Source organism: Heteronotia binoei, chromosome 6 (genome assembly GCF_032191835.1).
Source record: "Heteronotia binoei isolate CCM8104 ecotype False Entrance Well chromosome 6, APGP_CSIRO_Hbin_v1, whole genome shotgun sequence".
Classification (NCBI taxonomy): domain Eukaryota; kingdom Metazoa; phylum Chordata; class Lepidosauria; order Squamata; family Gekkonidae; genus Heteronotia; species Heteronotia binoei.
The window spans coordinates 120,816,443-120,837,747 of record NC_083228.1 but is presented as its reverse complement, the minus strand read 5'-3'; the positions used below and the strand labels follow the sequence as shown (position 1 = coordinate 120,837,747).

At 43.8% G+C, this 21,305-nt stretch overlaps 1 protein-coding gene across 4 annotated transcripts in view; it reads left to right on the top strand.

The window, feature by feature from the left end:
• GOLIM4 (golgi integral membrane protein 4) overlaps nucleotides 1-20,686 on the top strand; it is a 79,592-nt gene extending 58,906 nt beyond the window's left edge. For 2 of the 4 annotated variants that reach the window (XM_060242458.1, XM_060242460.1), the window contains 8 exons: nucleotides 2,877-3,212; nucleotides 7,493-7,731; nucleotides 10,205-10,281; nucleotides 11,325-11,443; nucleotides 12,783-12,953; nucleotides 14,226-14,294; nucleotides 14,966-15,046; nucleotides 16,024-20,686. In XM_060242458.1, the coding sequence (XP_060098441.1) occupies nucleotides 2,877-3,212; nucleotides 7,493-7,731; nucleotides 10,205-10,281; nucleotides 11,325-11,443; nucleotides 12,783-12,953; nucleotides 14,226-14,294; nucleotides 14,966-15,046; nucleotides 16,024-16,182 (1,251 nt within the window). In that variant the 3' untranslated portion in view covers nucleotides 16,183-20,686. Of the gene's footprint in view, nucleotides 1-2,876; nucleotides 3,213-7,492; nucleotides 7,732-10,204; nucleotides 10,282-11,324; nucleotides 11,444-12,779; nucleotides 12,954-14,225; nucleotides 14,295-14,965; nucleotides 15,047-16,023 lie in introns of all 4 variants that reach the window. The other 2 variants (XM_060242457.1, XM_060242459.1) reach the window with 1 other exon arrangement.
• The last annotated feature ends 619 nt before the right edge of the window (nucleotides 20,687-21,305 follow it).

Here is a 21,305-nt window from a genome sequence, read left to right as displayed (position 1 = left end):
TCTGTTTATAGCAAAAGCTGTATGCAATTCAGACATGGAGAATTTGCACAGGCAGATGAGGTTTTCGCTGATACGTCTCTTATTTTTAATATTTTGCATACGGATGTATGCCATGTAATGGCTTATCACTTGGTGATGATGACTTCCCATTCTGATTCATAGCGGAACACGTGATCTGCATTCAACTGCTGCAGTGTTTCGTTCTTGAGGTGATGGAACAATGCAGGCCTATGTTAGATTTCTGACGCAAGTCCGTGTACATGAACTTGCCCTTAGGAACTGACCAGCACTTGAGAAACATTGTTTTGTTGGATCAGATCAAGATCAATCTAATCTGCCATATTTGTTTCCCAAAGGGAGCTACCCTGGTTCTCTTGGGAAGTTCACAGGTCATGAAATGTTGTTGTTTGGTCCTAGCCTCTGGAAATCAGAGTTGCTGTTGTTTTTTTGTCATCAAGTCACAGCTGACAAGGTGACCTCATGTGGTTTTCAAGGCAAGAGACATTTGGAGGTGGTTTGCTATTGCTTGCTTCTGTGTAGCAGCCTTGGTATTCCTTGGTGGTGTCCCATCCAGACACTGACCAGGACTGACCCTGCTTAGCTTCTGAAATCTGACCAGGTCAGCCTAACCTGCGCCATCCGGGTCAGGACAATCAGAGGTATGCACCCACTGAACGTGGAAGATGAATTTAATGGATTAAGATATTTGTACCCTGCTTTTCTCCCCAATGGGATCCAAAGCGACATGCAATGCTGTTCTTTTTCCATTCATTTTACCCTCACAACAACCCTGCATGGTAGGTTAGGTTAAGAGAGAGTGAGTGGTCCAAGATCATCCAGTGAACTTCCATGACAGCTTGGGAATTTGAACCCGGGTCTCCCAGATCTTACTTGGGCACCCTAACCTCTATGCAGCACTGGCTTTTGTGATTGATAATCATTGCTGGTCTGTGAATCTGGATCCTGTTTTGAAGCCGTCTGTGCTCCTGGCCCCTATGCCTATACACCAACATACCTCTGTTACTGTCCTTCATGTTTTGCAGCGTAATTCCTGGAATTTATGAAACTGACAGGATGTGCCTTTTTCCAGCACTGATGTGCTTTTTACTCAGTTATTTGAATTTGTGGACAGTTGCAGTTTTTCTGATTGTGCAACATCTAGACTCAACCACACTGGTGTTGTCTTTGAAATGGCTAGCCTGGATATCCCAGACTAGCCTGATCTCGTCAGATCTCAGAAGCTAAACAGGGTCAGCCCTGGCTACTATTTGAATGGGATCGTGGTACCAGCATCATGACACAGACCCGGGCAACGGCAAGCCACCTCTGAACTTCTCTTTGTCTTGAAAACCCTCTGGGGTCGCCATAAATCAGCTGTGACTCGATGGCACATTCCACCACCAGATAGGCAAAGGCGTACAAAATCAGAAAAGTGTGCACTGAGTGTGTGTGTGTGTTAAAAAGCTATCTATTGATGATGGCTAAATATGTAGCTACATGCCAGATCAGAATTTAAACAAATTAGAATAGATATTAATTTTTTTTTTAAAAAAGGTATAAGATGAGAGGAGTTTAAAAAACCCAAACCATTATCCCCTTCAAAAACCCACTGGCTACTGGTACATCAATCCAGCCTCCCTCTGGCAGCACAGAAGAACACAGCAGTAATAAGATTCCAACTTCCTTGCTGAAAAATCAAACAGGAAGAAAGAAGACTCAGAAGCAGAACAGGGATCACAGTTGCCTATAAGGTCATGCCGATATTTCCCTTCAAAGTATAGGCTGCTGAGAACTGATGATTTGATTTTCAATGTTGCTTTTTAGGCTTTATGCCCTTCCTGTTTTTATTATTTTGCTTTTTACACGTTTGTATTTCTATTTCGGATAGTGTTGAAATAAATTCTGTCTTTTAACTTGATTGTCGAGCCCCTTAGCCTTTAAGCTTAATGACCCAATTTCCCTTGTAACTGATAGATCTATAATACTTCCCCGTTTACTAATTGATCATAAGCATTTGTGTAGTTCCATCTGTGATCTGAAACTCACCTTCCATGCTTGAATTATATTGTTGCCAGCTATTATGGATTCTATTATTCTGGGACAAATCAGAATCACGTTGTACCTTGTACAGAACTGGGCCCTTAATATCTTGGCTTATCAAAATGGCTCAGCAGAATAACTGAGAGAATTTGCCTTCAGGCTTTCCTGAAGCAGCGTTAAAGCATGGGTCTAGATAGATGGGAGAGGAAATGGTATTATGGGAACAAGGAGGAAAAGGGTTTAGCAGTTTTTCTCAGCAGTCAATTGTACATTCCTGAAGAAGTTCTGGCAGCCGAGAAATTGCCATTGAGTTAATGGTGTGTAGTGCCTATCGTTAGCTCAAAGTTTCATGGTTGAGTGGGTAATTGACCTGGGCTTCTTGGGGTCAATCTGATGTAGCACACTAGAGCTCATAAGTGTAGGTGGAGTAGTGAATGCAAACCATTTGCAGTATGTAAATAGATGGAAGGGTGGCTGGAGTACCTTACGTATTGGCTAGGTTAATTTCTTCCTCCTCTGCAGGATTCTCTGTCAGTCTTCCCCTGCAATCATATCCTCACTTGTTGATTATCTGCCATTTTAAAGAGGCATTCCCACATTAATATTCATTGGGGCTAGGAAACACTGGTTTTCTTGCTCAGAAGGTCTCTGTGTGTGTCGGATACATTGCTCTTTGCCTCCTCCATTCCTTCATAGAAGGCCAGTAATAACTTGCTTGGGGTCATCTCTAAGCAATTTGTAAAATGTTACAGGATCCTGTTGTACTGGTGTATTGACTTGCGGTCCTTAAGCATCTGAAACGGGCAGCCCAATCTGAATATTCTGTATGATTGCAGGTGACCCTGGATGGCGAACATCCTCAAGAAGGAGAAGGCATCCACTCTGAAGGAAGAGAAGATAAAGCCTTACCATTTCATCCTGGTGGGAAAGTGATTGAAGGTCACCCTCGCCAGGAACTAAACATTCAGCAGAAGCAAGAAGCGGGAGAAGATGAGGAGCAGCACCTGGAACAGGTGGAAGAGGAGCGCAAAAAGGAACTCGAAGAAGAAGAAATGGAGCAAGCAGGTCAGCCCGAACATTTAGCAGAGGACCTGGACCAAACACCAGAGGACCATGAGTGGAAGGAGAAGGAAGAAGAAACCAACATGCTTCATGAACACACTCACTTGGAGGTGTGCTATTTTCTCTTACCATCTTTAGCTGGGGAGAACCCATGGTTCTGGGGTTGAGCACCTGCTTCGCATGCAGAAGGTTTCAGATTCAAGCCCCAGCACCTTAAGTTAAAAGGCTTCAGGTAGTGGGCAATGTGAAAAACCTTTTCTTGAGACTCTGGGGAGTCACTTCCAGTTAGAGTAGACAGTAATGACCTCTGTAGACCAGTCCTTATATCAGTTCTTTCCCTGTCTTCCTCTTTCTTTCTTAAATTCTTCTGTCCAGGGCTTTTTTGCAGCAGGAACTCCTTTGCATATTAGGCCACACCCTTTTGATATAGCCAATCCTTCTGGAGTTTACAGTAGGCCCTGTACTAAGAAGCCTTGTTAGCTCTTGGAGGATTGGCTACATCAGTGGTGTGCGGCCTAATATGCAAAGGAGTTCCTGCTACAAAAAAGCCCCAATTCTGTCCCTAGCATATATGATAGTGAGCATGCATGTAGACCTTTTAAAAGAGGGCATTTTTAAAAGAAAAGTTAGTGGAATAATATTTTTCGGCATGTTGTTGTTCCCATGGATATGCCGAAATCGGCATCACTGGGTGCCCTGTTTTGATACTCAGCAGGGAAAGCACCCCAGTTTATAGTTAGGTGGAATGATTGTAGAAGAGACAACATTGGGAAGTTAAAGCTTTATCACAACCAGAATATTGCTTGTAAAAAAGCAGGTAACCTGGGTATGATGTCGGGAAGCATGTTGGGAAAATGAGTAGTGAGCTTTGTGTCCTGTTCAGCAATTGCAACAAAAGGTTTTGACCAGCCAATTGCAAGGTGTTTTGCATTAGGTGACTGCAGCCTTGGTGGCTTGAAAATATTTCCAGAAAAGCCATCCAATATGGGGCTGTTAACAAAAGGATGTTTTGGAGGCCATTATTTCAAGGGTCATGATAATTTGGAAGAGAATAATAGCTTTACCTAGGTTTTTAATCTTTTTAAATATCTTTTTTTAATTACCTCATTTGTATCTATTGATCACACTATTATCCCATTCTCCCTCCAAGTTTCTCAGGGCAATTTATGTGGTTCTTTCTCCCTTTAATCATCGTAACAGCCCTTTCTGTTAAATTCGGCTGAGAGAAAGATCGACTGGCCCAAAATCACCTAATGAGCTTTGTGGCTAATGCAGGATTTGAAGGGAGAAAAGGAGGAAACCCTTCAAACCAACAGAGAAAGCAAAAGTGCAGAAGGATATGATGCATAGGTTGGGGGGAAAACTTGCAATAAACCACATTGATTTCACTGATTGAAAATAATAAATATATTTCAGTTATATGTACCATAAGGTGAAATTTTCTGTCAGGTTCTAGTCAACTCATGGCAATTCCATTGATTTCCACCTCATGGAGTTTCCAAGAAAAGAGATGAGCAGAGGTGGTTTGTACTTGCTCTTCCTCTACCTAGCAGCCCCTGTCTTCCTTGGTGGTCTTCCATATAAGTACTGACCACAACCCTGCTTAGCTTCTAACACGTCATGAGGTCAGGCTAGGGTTGTCAGCTTTCAGGTCGTGGTTGGAGATCACCGGGTAACAACTAATTTCCAGGTGACAGACATCAATTCACCTGGAGAAAGGAGTGGCTTTGGAAGTGGAACGCGATGGCATTATACCCCATTGAAGTCCCCTCCCCTCCACAAAACCTGCCCTCCTCAGGCTCCACCCCCCACGCCTCTTGGAATTTCCCATCTCGGAGTTGGCAATCCTAGCTCAGGCTCAAGTAGTGATGATAACAACCATCACTGCTTTCACAGCACATAAACAGTCTGAGGCAGTTAAAAGAAACAAGCAGAATTCATAAACAATTGAAAGTTATTCAAATACAATTTTCACGACTGTTCAGTGGGCAATATTCTATGAGGGTTTGCTAGCAGCTCTTGTTTCAAATATTCTTCTTCAGGAACACAGTGGTTCCTTTTTAAATGCCATATTTACTGATAAAAGACAGAACAGTGAATGACAGGCTTTTCTCAGACCAAGAAACAATTCCTGTTTGCATCTGCAAGATTTCTGTACCTGCGTAGTGGGAAATCCAGCATGTTCTGGCTGTTTAAAAACTAGCTGGGCTTCTGGGTTGCGAAAGAGGGCAGGAGCTGGTTTCTCCTCCTCCTCTGCTAGTTTCTTTTTGCAGAAGGTGGCTGCTGTCTCCTCCCACTCAACTTTCCCTCAGCGCTTGGGTCTTCTGAACACAGCAGGAATAGGTCAGTAGGCATGACCCTGTCTCCCTCGCTCCGCATGTTGATTCTCCAGGGGTGTGATAGCTCCTGGTTTGTAATTTACTGTTGGCTTCAGTATATTTTTTTCCTCCTGTTTCAAACCTCCACTTTCTTTGTTTCAATCCAACCAGTCAGTCCCCAAAGCAAAAATGAATCCTCCAGGAGTTAGTCTTCTCTCTTGTTGTCTTCGTTTCTTTCATCTCTTCCTCCTTTCATTCTTTACCTGTCTTCATTTTGTACTTTGTTCTTGTATTTTTTTTCTTTTTCCCATTCAGACTTTCTCTATGCATTCCCATCTATTTTCTATTCTGGAGGCTTCCTTTCCTCACATACGGTAGCCCTTTGTTAATCTTCTCATTGATACTTCATCATTTTTCAGTTGCATTTGTTCTTTTATATACCTTTTCCCTCCATTCTTCTTCTGATCCCTTTTTTCCTCTGCTTTTCCTCTCAAAATCGTCTTCCCTGTCTCCCTGCCTCCGTTCCTCAATCCAACAGTCTAAAAGCAAAACCATCCCCAAAACAGCTATTTTACATGGAAGCCACTTTTAGACTCAATGTGGCTTTACAAAACCAGAATGTAAATGCATAAATAAATACAGTGTACAAATGTATACTCCTGCTATGCCACTTTCTCTTGACTAGCAGAATGTTTGCCAAAAAATTTGGCTACTGACACCTTAATTAATTCATCAGTTAACGTTTGCAGTCCGTCTAGAAGTGTCTTATTTAAACACACACACACACACACACACACATACAAAAGTGGCATTCTATTGGTAGGCAGTATGTCTGTGACCAAGCAATCATAGGCCAGTGATACCCAGTTCTTCTGAGCACCTTTTCTCAATGTGGCATATGGACCATGTTTCAGGAAAGAGGACAAGGCTCTTGTCCAGTGGGGCTCGTGTTTGGCAGTTGATTCCCACCTTGAAACAGCCAATGGTGGAAGGACAGATAAGTTGTAAGCGTCCCTGAGGTGCAGGCCCCATGCCAAGAATGGAAGTCAATATGGCTCTTTTAGCTGGCAATCACTGTGAATGTGCCCTGCTCTGGATAGCCCAAGATAGCCTGATCTCATCTGATCTTGGAAGCTAAGCCCTGGTCAGTATAGGAAAAGGAGACCACCAAGAAATAAGCTGAGGCAGGCAATGGGAAATCACCTCTGAACGTCTCTTGCCTTGAAAACCCCATGGGATTGCCATGTCATCTGTGACTTGAGGAAGAGGGGCGATCACCAATGTGGTACTCCATAGCTCATGGAGTGAGGACCGTAGTCATAGACCTTTGTAATTTCAGTGCATTGTTTCCTTCATCCAGATCTGTTCTAACATCTTGACAGGCCATTTTACCTCAGAAATGGGTGTACCTCAAGGCACTTAGGGGTCTCAGGGGGCAGGCAGGCAGAGTAATATATAAGGGCATGTGAAGTATTTGCACTAAATAGAATCTGGGAGCAGAAGCTTCTTGGTCATGTCTCTAGTACACAAAATTGTGCTTGTTTGGTTTCAGCCTAGTGCCATATCCATTATTTTTACCCAACTAACAAATTCCACCCATATTTCAGGCTCCATTAGATCTTGCTAGTAACCTGTACCCAGAAATCTGGTAGCTGTTCTCCCTTCAGCCCCTGCCTGGTTTTTTTTTTTTTTTGGGGGGGGGGTGCGATTTTTTGGTCCACAGCTTCCAAAATTTACTTTGTTGTGTATGTTCACCCTTACCCAGGGAGATGGAGCTCTGTCATTTTTAGCTGTCGTACTGTTCTGTTTCTAGCCTGAGGACTTCTGTGAATAGGCTGTTCTGTGCCTTGCTTTATTATGTGATTATTTTTATGTTGTTTTATGACTTTTCTGCATCATTTTTACATTGCAAGCTGTCTCGAGCAGGCTTCCAGAGAAGTAGTATATACCTTTTAAAAAATAAGTGCTCACTTGTAGCTTCTGTGCCATTTGCAGTGAACAGCTTGGCTCAGTTCAGAATTTGGTGCTCTGCCTAAGACTTAAAATGCATGCCACTTGGTGTCTTCTGTCAGGAACCAGCTACGGTGAAGACTATAACAAGGTACAAATCGGCCTATGAAGAGCAGCTGGAGCAGCAGCGGCTGGCTGCCCAAAGAGCAGAAGAAGCCACACGCCTGAGGGAACATCAGGAGTCCCTGCATCAGGGGAGACTACAAGAGCAGTTGCTACGGCAGCAGCAGCTTCAAGAAAAAGAGCTGTCCTTCCGGAGACAGGCCGAGCAGGATGAAGAGCAATTTAAACACCATCTAAGGTTATCTTTACAAATGAACTTCAGTTCCTGTCACACCATGAAGAGGGGTGTTTAGTGTTTCCATTTTTAAAATGTCTGCCATTAATAGAATCTTCTAGAATGTTTGCTTCTGTTTGGTTGTGGATACACAGTCTGTTTTGTGTGATCTGTGCCAGATGTATAAACCAGGCCTAAGAAGGCATGTTCTGTCTATTTAGTATTAAAAAAAAAAAAAAAAGAACCCTATCCTTTCTCCAAGGAGCTCAGGGCAACATACAAGATTCTCTTTCCCTCAGTTTTCTCCTTGCCAGAGTCCTGTGAGGTAGGTTAGGCAGGAAGAGAGAGAAACGTCACCCAGTGAGTTTTGTGGCAGGGTGGGATTTGAACCCAGGTCTCTCAGATACTAGTATGACACTCTGTACCACACGAATTCCCATATCAATGCCATGCTAAAAAGTATTGCCCCTACCACAGTAGTTATTGCATTTCTGCTTTCAGAGAACCTTTTCCACATTAATTAATTGTCCTGTTTTTGTCATGGACAATGTTCCCTCTAAACTAAGTGAGCTAGCATACAGGTTTTTTAGTCTCTAGGTCACATATTTTTGTCTTCGTTCAGGAAAAATGGCCTCAGAGCAAAGTAATCTATGCAGTAGCTCACAGCTTTAATGCCAGTAGCTCATGAAGTAGAATTTTTGCTCACAAGACTTCACAGCTTAGAGGGGTATTAGTCATGGAATCTCTTGCTTTCAGAAGATTCCCAAAAGTTCATAACGTAAGTGTTCTAAGAAACACACCGGTTCACCCAGAGAGCTGGCAATCCCCAGTGGACCTAATTGAGAATGTTTTCAAAATTAACTAAGCATAGCTTGCACATCTCAGGGAATATTTATTATTTATATTTTAAATATATATATTAATATTGGTTCAAAAAGTTTGGTTTGCGTGACATGACTGAGCTTCACATTGAGGAACCCCGGGGTTCAGAGGAACAAAGATAAATAGCCACCACCCTAATAACAGTGCAATCCTAAATGGAGTTAATGGCTTTCTAAACCCCTTGATGTTAGTGGATTTAGAAGGGTTTAAGTCTGCTTAAGATTGCACCATAAGACTTACTTGCTTTGCCATGGGTAGGAAAGAAGGGGCTTAGAACAGTATTGCTTCTTTGAAATAGGGTAGAGGTAGTTTATATGAGCATTCCATGCTTAAGGTCATATTGGCAATATTAGTGAATAAGACAACAGGGCAGCTGTCTCTCTTGATCTCCCAGCTTCTGGATAAGGTTGACAACTGCAGCTCAGGGTGTTTCTGGAGATGTGGGTGTGGATCTTGTGGAGGGCATAGTTTGGGGCAAGGAGGGAGATCAGCAGGGATGCAATGGCATAGATTCCACCCTCCAAAACTTCCATTTTCCCCAGGGGAACTGTAGACTTAGATATCAGTTTTAGTTCCAGGAGTATTCAAGGCCCCATCTGGAGGTTGGCAGCCTTGCTTTTAGGAAATGTGTGGCTGGTTGTATCTGGGGCAGGTCCTTTGGGTAGAAGCAAATGGCTTCTTTGTTTATGAGGATGGGAGGGAGTGACAAGGCCTTTCTTTCTACCTTATATAATTGGAGCTGGTGAAGGAAGTAAAGTCTAGTCACTGTCAGTCTCAAAGAATGGTAGCATTGCTGTCTCGCTCACTCAGAGAGCAAAGTGAAGCTTCCTTTTTTCCTTCCTTCCTTCTTTCCTTCCTTCCTTCCTTCCTTCCTTCCTTCCTTCCTTCCTTCCTTCCTTCCTTCCTTCCTTCCCTCCTTCCCTCCCTTCCCTCCTTCCCTCCTTCCTTCCCTCCTTCCTTCCTTCCTTCCCTCCCTCCCTCCCTCCCTCCCTTCCCTCCTTCCCTCCTTCCTTCCCTCCTTCCCTCCTTCCCTCCTTCCTTCCTTCCTTCCTTCCTTCCTTCCTTCCTTCCCTCCTTCCCTCCTTCCCTCCTTCCTTCCTTCCTTCCTTCCTTCCTTCCTTCCTTCCTTCCTTCCTTCCTTCCTTCCTTCCTTCCTTCCTTCCTTCCTTCCTTCCTTCCTTCCTTCCTTCTCTCCCCATGAGCAGGCGCAGGGCGGTGCACAACAAATTTGTAAAAATACATATAAAATGCATTAATCTAAAATCCTAATATCTGCATGGTGCCATAATACAAATTTCTGAGCCCTTGATGTCAGTGGATATATGTTAGCATGGGGGTGGGGAAGGGTGTGTGTGAAAAGTAGTTAGTAAGCCAAATTGTTGTTAAAAACCATTACACTATTAAAAACCATTGCTGTCCCCAACCATATGCTTGGCAGAACATCTCTGCTTGATATCTTACCCTCGCCCTGTCTCTTTCTACTTCTAATATCAAATGAGCACTCAGCCAGTTGAATTTTTTTCAAAAGAGTGAACAGCTTGTTGTGGCTTGCATATTTTCCAACTGCAAAGGCCTCCTCTGACTCCAAACTGACCTGTCTGTATAATCTTTTCAGCCAACAGTCTCATTACGACAATCTAGATCAGGATATCGTACAAGGAGAGGAGCAAGGAGCTCAGGAAGAAGATGAAAGTGAGTGATCCTCCCTTCCCCTGTATTTTTATAGACTTCCTTTCTCTCATTCAAGACTCTGAATGATCTTTAAATAGCCCTAAAGCATGACTGAATATTAATTGAAAGCCTTTTAAAAAAATTCGTTATATAAGTACACAGAAGGTTCTTCTTATTATCATTATGATCCATGTTCCAATACTTTGTAACCGATGTCCCTTTTAGACAAATAAAAGACACATTTCTGTTTCTGTCATAGACCAAACATGTTAATTTCTCCACTTACACAATTTCCAGAAATGAGGTAAATCATTCCTTTGTAGCAGTCCTTATAGCCCAGGCTGGCCTGATGTTGTCAGAGAGCCCTTGGATGGGGGACCACCAAAGATGACTGGGGCTGCTATGCAGAGGAAGGCAATGGCAAACCACCTCTGCTTATCTCTTGCCATGAAAACTCCATGGGGTGGAGCTTTCAGTTGCAGCTCTTTGGCACATTTTACTCATTCCCTTGTGACAGAACCTGTATGCAACTCCCAGTGCTTAGTTAACTTTCTCGCCCAGCAAAGAGATCATAACCAAGCTAGAGAAACAGCAGTTCCTCCTACAATTGCATTTGGCCTGAAACTGGACTTTATGTCTACATGCTGTAAGAGTGGCTGTTATTTGGCAGTTTAGCTTTCTGTGCCTATATTTCACCTGTACCCTTAATTCTGTGCTGGTGGCCTTAGATTTCACTTGGTATTCAGAAATAGTGTTGGATTCAATGGAGTGTTTCCACTGATGGACTTATTCTTTCCACAGAGTGTGACTTTCTTGCCTCCTCCATCCTGCTGCAGATGACCCCCCAATTCAGGAGCAGCGGGGGGCGGGGGAGGGGACAAGTGAGAACATTGTGTTCTGCAGGTGGAACTTTTTTCTGTCCATGGAAATGCTCCATTGAATCCAAGCTGTAGGGTGCTTTGCCTTTTTTTGGTGGCTTACAAATCTGGCGCTCTGTTTTATTATGGTCCTATTAAATGTGGGAGGCAATGAACAAATGGATGGTCTGGATTGTTTCTGACCAGACTACGAGCGGCACAACCAGCATCCCCAAGAAGCAGAGGAGGAAGATCAAAACAACGCGAATGAGCAGCGGGATCAAGACCCGGACCACCAAGCAGAAAGTGAACTGAGCAAAGAAGCGGTGAGTTTCACTTTTGATTTTTTTTATAGTGGATGGGGAGAGACTTTAATATCTAGCAAATGCACATCTTGATATCTTTGTAACTGACTTGCCTAGACCTGACATTAACCGGGTCAATCCTTTGTAGTGGTCACCATATTAAAAGTGATTTCCATTCTGGCAGAGTCAAAAAGAAAGGATGGGCAACTCTACAGAGAGAAAAGAAAGGAGACACAAAGTCCCTGACTGGTAGTTACAAATAAAGATGTATTGATGCATGTGAATTGCTGTAAGCATTTCAGTTAAAAAAAATTGTGTGTGGGGGGGATTGTTTTATGTTTCCTGAACCATTAAAAGAGGAACTAGGTCATGACTATTTCTGCAGGGAATGTGGCTCGTCGGCAAGCATCAGTAATAACATTTAGCACTTCTAAGTGTTCAAAGCACTTAACTTTCATTATGTTATTAAGCAGGGCAGTATTGTTATGGTATGGGTGGGTGGCTTGCCCAAGGCCACCTAATGAACTCGTAGCTGATTTGATCCAGGAACTTCACAGCTTAGGTCTTGGGTATACATGCAATGAACTGAGCTGGAAGAATGAACTGTACTGCTTCAGGCGGCAAGTGGAAGGCACCTTTTAAAAATTAATCATACATGTCCATCAACTCCCTGCAAGTTTAAAAAAATATATATAACACAAGAAACAGAGCAGGAAGAAGGAGGTTCTAGCTCTGCTGCATTAGTTTTCTGCTTTTCACAGTGTTATTTTATTCTCTCCCTTGTCTTTTCCAGTGAAGTTTTAAATTACCCCTCTTCTTGTCTGCACTTTAACTTCCTCTGACTGTGTGGTTGGCTCCATCTCCTATAGCAGCCATTTTGTGGTTATGCCCACCACCACCTGTGTCAGAATTCTTAAGGTGCTCACAAGTGCAGAAAGTTTGGGGACCCCTGTTCTAAAGCAAAGGGCTTTTGAGTTGATCTTAAAAAAAAAAGGAAAAATAGTAGTAAAGTTATAGTAAAACACAGATTTTGAAGGATGGTGAAGGGAGAACCATGTACATTGCTCTGAGCTCCTTAGAGAAAGGGTGGGATAGGGGTGCCAGCCCTGGGTTGGAAAATAGACTTTGAGGGTGTAGCTGGGAGATGATGGGGTATGAGGAGGGAAGGGACCTCAGCAGGGTACAATGCTATAGAGTTCACCCTTCAAAGCAGCCATTTTCTTCAGAGGACTTGATTTCTGTCAGCTGGAGATCAGTTGTAGAAGCAGGAAATCTCCAGACCCCACCTGAAGGCTGATAGCCCTAGTGTGCTGGACAGGCAGAAATATGAAATTATTTTTTTATTTTTTCCCCCCAGCAGCGGAAGGCAGCTGTGGATGATGTCAACCCGGCTGATGACCCCAACAATCAGGGAGAAGATGAGTTTGAGGAAGCAGAACAAGAGAGAGAGGAGACGCTGCCCGAGGAGGATAAACCTCTGAAACCACATGACCAGAAACAAGAGAATCCTGAGGTGGAGGAACATTTAGTGGTGAGTGTGTGCAGAAGACAAAACTGTCTGATAGCTAGCCCTGTTTATTACTTTGTCACTCCAACGTGAAGTTGATAACTCTGTGGAAGAGCCATCACAACGAGAAGCTTCGGAGCACTTCTCCCACTTAGTAGTATTCAACAGGCAGCCATTCACTCTTTTGCAGCTACTCAAGGACTGCAAAGCTTCCGTACAATTTTCTGAGGAGAGTTTTGAAAATGAATCTTGAAACTTGTGCATGTGTGATTGCCTCATTTTTTAAAGCTTTCCTGGCCATTTGGTTGTCAAGAAGGCACCTGGCTTATTCTACCAAAATTAATAATTTATCCTCACTCTGAGCCACCCATTTATGAAAGTCTATCAGTGTAATAGTAGAGTTTCAAATGTGGAATACCACAACCTCCATTTTCCCATTTCTCTTGTGTTGAGGTTAATTATATTGTTTTGTTTCCCCCATATAAAGGAATTCATCATTCTTTGCCATTCCTTCAGCTTCTTATCCAGCATAGAAACTTGTGGGAGTAGAAAACCTCCAACCCACTATTATTCATTTGGTTAAATCTTATCCAACTTCCCTCTTTTTATTTAGCTTCAAGCCTTAATCTCTGTTTCCGTTTGCCGGGGCAGCTCAGTTAGCTTTAGCCACAGTTGATATGGGCGCAGACTAGCACCAATTTCTCACTAGTGCTGCTCTGGCCCCAGGCTTCTGTTTCCCCCCAGTGCAAGCAATTGCTTTTCCACCAGTTGCTCCGTGGGCACATTTTGAGGTGTGGCTCCCTCCAGTTCCCCTTAATCCTTAAAAGGCAGCATTACAAAGCTGCAAGGGAAACTGGAGGAAGTCACGCCTCAAAATGCACCCATGAAACAACTGATAGGAAATCAATTGCTTGCGCTGGGGAAAACAAGCTTGGGGCCAGAGCAATGCTAGTGAGAAATCAGTGACAATGTTTGGTATTGGTATGGGACAGAATGAAGAACATGAAGACTTTGCACCACTAGGAAGGGGTTGAGAGGGAGCTCACCATCTTCCAGCATGTTCTCCATCTTTGGACAACAGGTTAAATGCTCAGTCAGTGACTTCATCTGCCAGGCCCATGCTGCCTCGTATCTTGCCTACAGTTATGCTTATTTGCAGTATCCTGGAATGCAGACTGACAAATAAGTCTCAGCAACCGCTGCACCAACAGAGATGTTTGCTGCCAAACAGAGCAGCAGCTACAGACTTCACACAACGGAGCCCCAAATCGATTCTGTTCTTTCAATTATTTGCAGATGGTGGGTAACCCTGATCAACAAGAAGACAATGTGGATGAGCAGTACCAGGAAGAGGGAGAAGAAGAGGTAATAAACCATGGAACATGGGGGCATACTGAGGGCTGAGGATATTGCTGGATCTCAGAGTCTGCACGTGGTGTGAGCCTCGGGATATGATGCATGCACTCTCCTTTTGAGTGTCTTCATTCTTGGAATAAAGGTTAAGCCTGTGTAACTACCAGAAGTATTTGTGTCTGAGATTGATGGAAGCCATGTTGCACCGTGTATAAACAGAGGAGAAAGTTACCATTCCTTTCCTTAAAAGGTAACAAGGTGCAAGTACCTTGTGCAAGCACCAAACCATGAGGTGACATCACATGATGTTTTCTTGGCAGACTTTTTATGGAGTGGTTTGCCATTGCTTTTCCCAGTCATCTACACTTTACCCCCAGCAAGCTGGGTACTTATTTTACCAACCTCAGCAGGATGGAAGGCTGAGTCACCTTGAGCTGGCTACCTGAACCCATCTTCCAATGGGATTGAACTCAGGTCATAAGCAGAGCTTGGACTGCAGGACTGCAGCTGACCACTCTGCACCATGGGTCTCTTTGGTCATCTTTAAATGACAAAAGGATGGATTTCTCCTCCTATGCCTTGCACTAGGAAGGCATCTCTAAAGAGATGCATGTAAGATGCAGATGTCTTCTATCTAGTGGACTCTTGCTTTCTTCACAGCTGAGTGTGTGTGTTTCTAACAGGCCCAGGGAGATCTGACTGAAGAGAAGAAGAGGGATCTGGAACACAATGGTGAAGAGCCTTATGGTGAAAATGATGAAAATGTAAGTAGACAAAATGTTCCATAAATGTGGAGCTGAGATTTGGCAGAGAGGAGGGGTTACTCTTAGGAGAGGTGGGTCTGATTCAGAGGGTTTGAAGAACTGTTGTGGCATAATGGTTAGGATATTGGAGAGCCAGTTTGGTGTAGTGGTGAAGTGTGCGGATTCCTATCTGGGAGAACCGGGTCTGATTCCCCACTCCTCCACTTGCACCTGCTGGCATGGCCTTGGGTCAGCCATAGCTCTGGCAGAGGTTGTCCTTGAAAGGGCAGCTGCTGTGAGAGCCCTCTCCAGCCCTACCCACCTCACAGGGTGTCTGTTGTGGGGGAGGAAGGTAAAGGAGATTGTGAGCTGCTCTGAGACTCTTCGGAGTGGAGGGCGGGATATAAATCCAATATCATCATCTTCATCTTCATATTGGATTTTAGGACCTGGGTCAACAGAGTTAAAGTCCCTACTCGCTGGGATGTTGTTCAGAGAAGAGAGTGAAGGAGAACAGTGTTGTAAGCTGCTTTGATCCCCATTAATAATAACAACACCTGCAATGATTCTGATTTGTCCTGTGCTGCAGCCTCTGGCTCCTTAAGATGTATTGTAGGTTATGTTGTTGATCAGGGGTGGCCAAACTTGCTTAGTATAACAGCCACGTAGAATAAACATCAGAAGTTTGAGAGCCACAAGACATGAATGTCAGTTGTTTGAGAGCCACAGGACAGGAAGGAAGGAGGGAAGGATGGAGAGCTGGAAAGAAAGCAACTTTAACTTTAAATGCATTCTCCAAGCTGTCGGCCAATGGGGTGGTGGGGTCTTCAAGAGCCACACAATATGTGTAAAAGAATCACATGTGGCTCCCAAGCCACAGTTTGACCACTCCTGCTCTAGATGATGCAGGAGCACCAGAGGCATATTTTGGTTCTGTCTTCAAAATGCTGGATAATTTGTTGGCCTTGTTCTATGATTCTTCCACCCTGCCCATTCAGGCTGAAGAGAAAATGAGCGAAGGTGCAGATCAAGAGCAAGAAATCCAAGAAGAAGCCAACCCCAAAGAAGGCCGCGATGAAAACTATGAGGAGGAAGAAGAGGAGGAGGAAGAAGGTGATGCCATGGCAGCCAAAGCCCACAGACGAGGAGAGATGTGAAGCTTGGTTGAACCACAAAGAGTCACTTGACAAATTGGTATCTGCTTGGAAGGAAAAAAATGTAGATGCTGGAGAAAGATAGGACTTACCTTCTTTTATCTCCGTTTTCAATTTTTAAAAATTGGATGTTCTTGTGCCATTTATATAAATGCAGTATTTTATTAGATTAGTATTTCTTTTATATCAATTTGTATGGGACAAGAAGCAGAATACAAAGGGTATTCTTATATTCCCCCAACCCACCCAATTTTATAGTATTTTTAAAATTTGAATATGTTTTTGAATGAAAATCTGTTGACATTGTCCCAATAGCATCTGACATTTAATTTCTGATGCATTTATTAGGGGGGAGGGGAAGCCCCAGTGCCTCCACTTGGTATATGTTGAAAGGCTGGGTGGTGGGTTCCACCCACCTCTCAGTCAGAGCCTTCATACATACCCAGCAGGACAGACCTGGTCAGCATAGTGCCTTAATGGACAGTAACCTTCAGTTAATAGGAATTGGACCTTAATCTCATCTGCAGTGACTGTATAAAGGATACCTGACATTTGGTGTAGCCCCTGAGGTAGCATGCCAGAAGTAACAGTGTTTCAAATCACCACTGCCCTTTGCACATACACATGCTCACACACAGTGTTACCTGGGAACTGCTTCCCTGTGGTGAGATCCAACATGGCAGCTGTACATGTACATGTACAAACATTGCAGTGCTGTGAATGGGACCAATCGCATGGGTCTTTTCCCACACAAATGTTGCCCTTGCTCTAACGGGGAGGGTGTTGAATAGGAAGATCTGAGCAGTGAAGTTCCTAGCCATGTGGTTGCCCCCACACAGATCACAAGGGGGGTTTGGCTCAGTGCAGAGTCCTGGATCCAAACTCTGGCATCTCCAGTTAAGGGATCATAAATTACAGGTCTTGGGGAAGACTTCTCTGTCCGTAATCCTAGAGAGCTGCTGCCAGTCAGAGTAGACAATACCAAGCGACATTGACCAATGGCCTGACTCAATATAAAGATACTTCATATTTATTGCTCATGCTGCATGGTGTGCCAAAGTGCGTGCCAAGCTGTGACCTTACTTAGTGGTGTTTTAATTTTTAATTTTTGGAACACAATTCACAAGGTTAAAGAGCACAGCCTGGCAGATTTATAGTTGTTACACTTTAATCGTTTGCTTATACGGTCCCATCGTCTGACTCTGAAAATCAGTTTACATCAGCGAAATGGTTCACGGGGAGAGCCTCTCTGCCCACATGCCATCACCCTTGATGGTCAGTGGTAGAGCAGCAGCGTGGCATGCAAAAGATCTCAGGTTCAGTTCCCAATATCTTCAGTTAAAAGGATTAGGTAGGGGATGAGATGGAAGACTCTGTTTGAGATCTTGGGGAGCTGCTGCTGGTTAGAGTAGACCAGGGCTTTTTTTGTAGCAGGAACTCTTTTGCATATTAGGCCACACACCCCTGATGTAGCCAATCCTCCATGAGCTTACAGGCCTCTTATTACAGTGTCTACAGGACTGGCTACATCAAGAGGTGTGGCCTAATATGCAAAGGAGTTCCTGCTATTAAAAAAAAAGCCCTGGAGTAGACAGTCTTGATGGACTTATGGTCTGATCAAGGTTTAAGCAGCTTCATTTCACCGTGTTTCAAATCAGCCCTCCATTCTTTCCCAGCCAGTTAAAAATTTGCAGATCAGTTCACAAATATCTCACCCTCATGTCAGCTTTAGCCCCAGTTTGATTTCCTTAACTTTCTGGATCTTAGTTGACCAAACTATCATGGAGGTAGTATAACTGTGGCTGGGCTGTACTGCATTGTGCCACGGTTGAAAGCTCACAGTTCAAGACTTCTCCATATGAAAACATGTAGAACATGGGCATATGAGGGACAAGGGCCATAACGTTGCTTTGTCCTCAACACAGTAGCTTTTTATGGAGGAGTGATCATCCTGTGAGCCCTCACCTATGTGTACAGATGTGAAAAATTCTTCTGACAACTGTGAATGGAAGTCAACGATGAGAAATTGCTTGCAACCCGCTTTAGTATTATGTTTAGCAACAGAAGCAAAATGTAGTAGCGACCTATCAGCTGGGCATTCTTGTCCAGGTCTGTGTTTTTAATGTACATCAGAGATCCCTCTGTGTGTGAAATGTGGCAGGCCACATTGGTCCAGTAGTGACATAACGCTCCCCATCACCCTCCCAACAGTCTACTTTTTTGTTTTGCTTCATTCCTCCTTCAAAGGTAAAAGCTGTCATCGCTTGCAGGCTGCGTCATTGCTGGTGCATCCCCCTGCTTTGTTTTTGCTGTCAAGTCGCAGCTGACGTAAGCAAGCTGATGTAAGCAACCTTTTCAGGGCGAGACATTCACAGTCGCTCTTTTGCTATTACCTGGCTCTGCATCGCAACCCTGGCCTTCCTTGGTGGTCTCCCATCCAAATGCTAACCAGGGCTGACCCTGCTTAACTTCTGAGAGCTGATGAGATTGGGCTAGCCTGGGCTATCCAGGTAAGGTCAGGTTTCCCTAGCGATGGACAGTAGCTGCATTCTACAAGGTTCCTTTGCTGGTTGCTGACTGGGGACAGATGAGCCGAATGCTGCTCCTGTGTTGCACCCTCTGTGATAGAGGTGCCCTGACAGCCTAATTTCACTTTACAAAGGAGCACAGGCTGAAGTGAACCAAAGTTGCTTAAATCCCCTGTCATTGGGAATTGTTGTTTGTGATTTTTTCATGTGCTCACTCTCTTCTGTCCCCATTGGAAGGACTGGAAAGGACTAAAGCCCAAGAATTGCACCTTCTGTGCTCTCATTGCCTCAGTCATTTTCCCCAGAAGTACAATTGTGACCAGAAGGGCATTGGCTGATAGATTTCCTCAGGATACTGGCCACATTTGCACATATATGGTGTGACAGGAAAAGGCAGGGCCACCGCCAGGAGCATCAGATGCAGGAGGCTCTTCCAGAAGAGCAATGGACTGGCCTGGCAAGTCTGTTTTGGCCTCCATGATCCTGGTTTAATTTGTTCAGTCCCTTTCCCATTCTGTTCTGTTGTGGAATTCCAAATGTACCCAGTGGTCTGCTGGCATTTGTCTTCATCTGTGCCTTATGCTTGTGGTTGTGTGGATGCTGTAATGTGTGTCTTGGCACACCCTCGGATAGCACAGCAGCTTCCTGGCTATGATTTGTGTGTGTGTGTTCCTGGGCAACTCTTCAAGGGTCCACATTTGGCAAGATCTGCTGCTGGATTACTGAGGTCCTATTTGCAAACAAGCCATGTTGCCTGTTACATCTTTCACACTATCCCATCCCTAGAAATGGTACGAAGGTGATTTTGATTCCAAAAACTTGGGCAAGAGAGCTGCTAAGCGCAACAAGCTTTGTCGTATGCAGTATGGAAGCATATCAGAACTATTTTGGTCAGGGATTAGATTTTACAAGCCCAACACTCAAGGTTTTGAGGCAGACAGATCAGCAGAAGGGGTTACCCAAAGGCAGGGCTTTTTTTGTAGCAGGAACAACTTTGCATATTAGGCCACATACCCCTGATGTAGCCAATCCTCCAAGAGTTTTAAGTAGGCCCTGTAATAAGAGTCCTGTAAGCTCTTGGAGGATTGGCTACATCAGGGGTGTGTGGCCTAATATGCAAAGGAGTTCCTGCTACCAAAAAAGCCCTGCTCAAAGGTAGGAAAGTCTGGATTTTCTGTGTATCCTCTGCAGTCTCACTTAGGGAACTGTGCACATACAAGCCAGTCATGGTAACCCCATCCCTCAAGAACACAAAATGCCTCAGGTAGAAAATCCCACTTCATTCCAACAGAGGAGACAATTTAGCCAGAGAGGCTTGCAGGCTGATGGACAGTACCTCCCTGTCTCCTTTAAGAAACCACATGCAACTCACAGCTGAAGGTTTCTGTTATTTCAGTCTTCTTTGTGTATATTCTTATACTGTTAATTAATTATGCTATATATGAATGTAGTGTAATTAATTTCATAATAGCCTGATGAGAATTGGTTTTTGTAGATGTTCAGAAACGATTTCTTATATAGGTTTTTTAAGTAAAAGCTGTCATTAACATTTCATAGGACTAGATTCAGGTGGGGAGCTGTGTTGGTCTGAAGCAACAGAACAGTTTGAGGCCAGTGGGTCTTTTAAAACCAACAAAATTTAATTCTGGGTATAAGCTTTTGTGCATGCACATGAAAGCTTATACTCAGAATTAAACTTCATTGGTCTTAAAGGACCCAGTGGACTCAAACTTTGTTCTACTTCATAGGACTGTGTATCAGTGTTTATATCGGGTCTTCTAACTCCCATAATTAGAATTTATCTTTGGTGGGGGGGATAGATATCCCTGTTTACACAGACAACTGTAAAGTGTAAAATATGTACATAATCTTTGGAAATACAAATATTTTGATAAATTTGTGTGTATTTTTAATGCTTGTGGGGCTGTATTTAATTATTTGAGGCATTTGTGTGCCATCAATAAAAAGTAGACTCTAAATAGTTCCCCCTGCCTTCTTCTGTTTCCTGGTTGCTTCCCACAGTTTCACTTTATACTCTTCCTTCCCTAGTCTGAAATGTGCCTGGCCTGTGTCGTCTCAGTCCAGTCTGTTATTGCAACAAAGTTGTGGGAGGGAATCTCCTTTTGATTTTACTTCTTAAACCAACTTCTTTCGGTGTAAAATGGCATGTTTTAAAAAAAATTGTTCTGTTCCTCGCTGTAAATGAGCTGGTGTGGCGACTGTTTATTGTAGTACCTTCTCCTCATTTTCCCTCCTTGGACTTGTGGCTTTTATCTGTCGCAGCTGCTACGATCTGAAGCAGCCTCCTGAAGGATGTGAAGAAAACGCCCACCTTATTTGCTTTTTGGAGGGGACTGAAAAACAGGATGATTGAAGCGAGAATTTGGGGCATTGTGAAAGAGCAGTTGGTGGAAGGATGAACTGATGGTGGCAATGGGTGGAGGCAAGCCTCATTTTGGGCAGAAACTCATAGGAGCAGAGCTTCGGAACCTCTAAATTTTATTGTGCTCTTACTTTCTTACCCCTCCCCACCCCACCCCCCAAATACTTGCTTCTGGCTCCCTTGTTCAAACTCCCTGTGAGAATTTTTCTGAACTC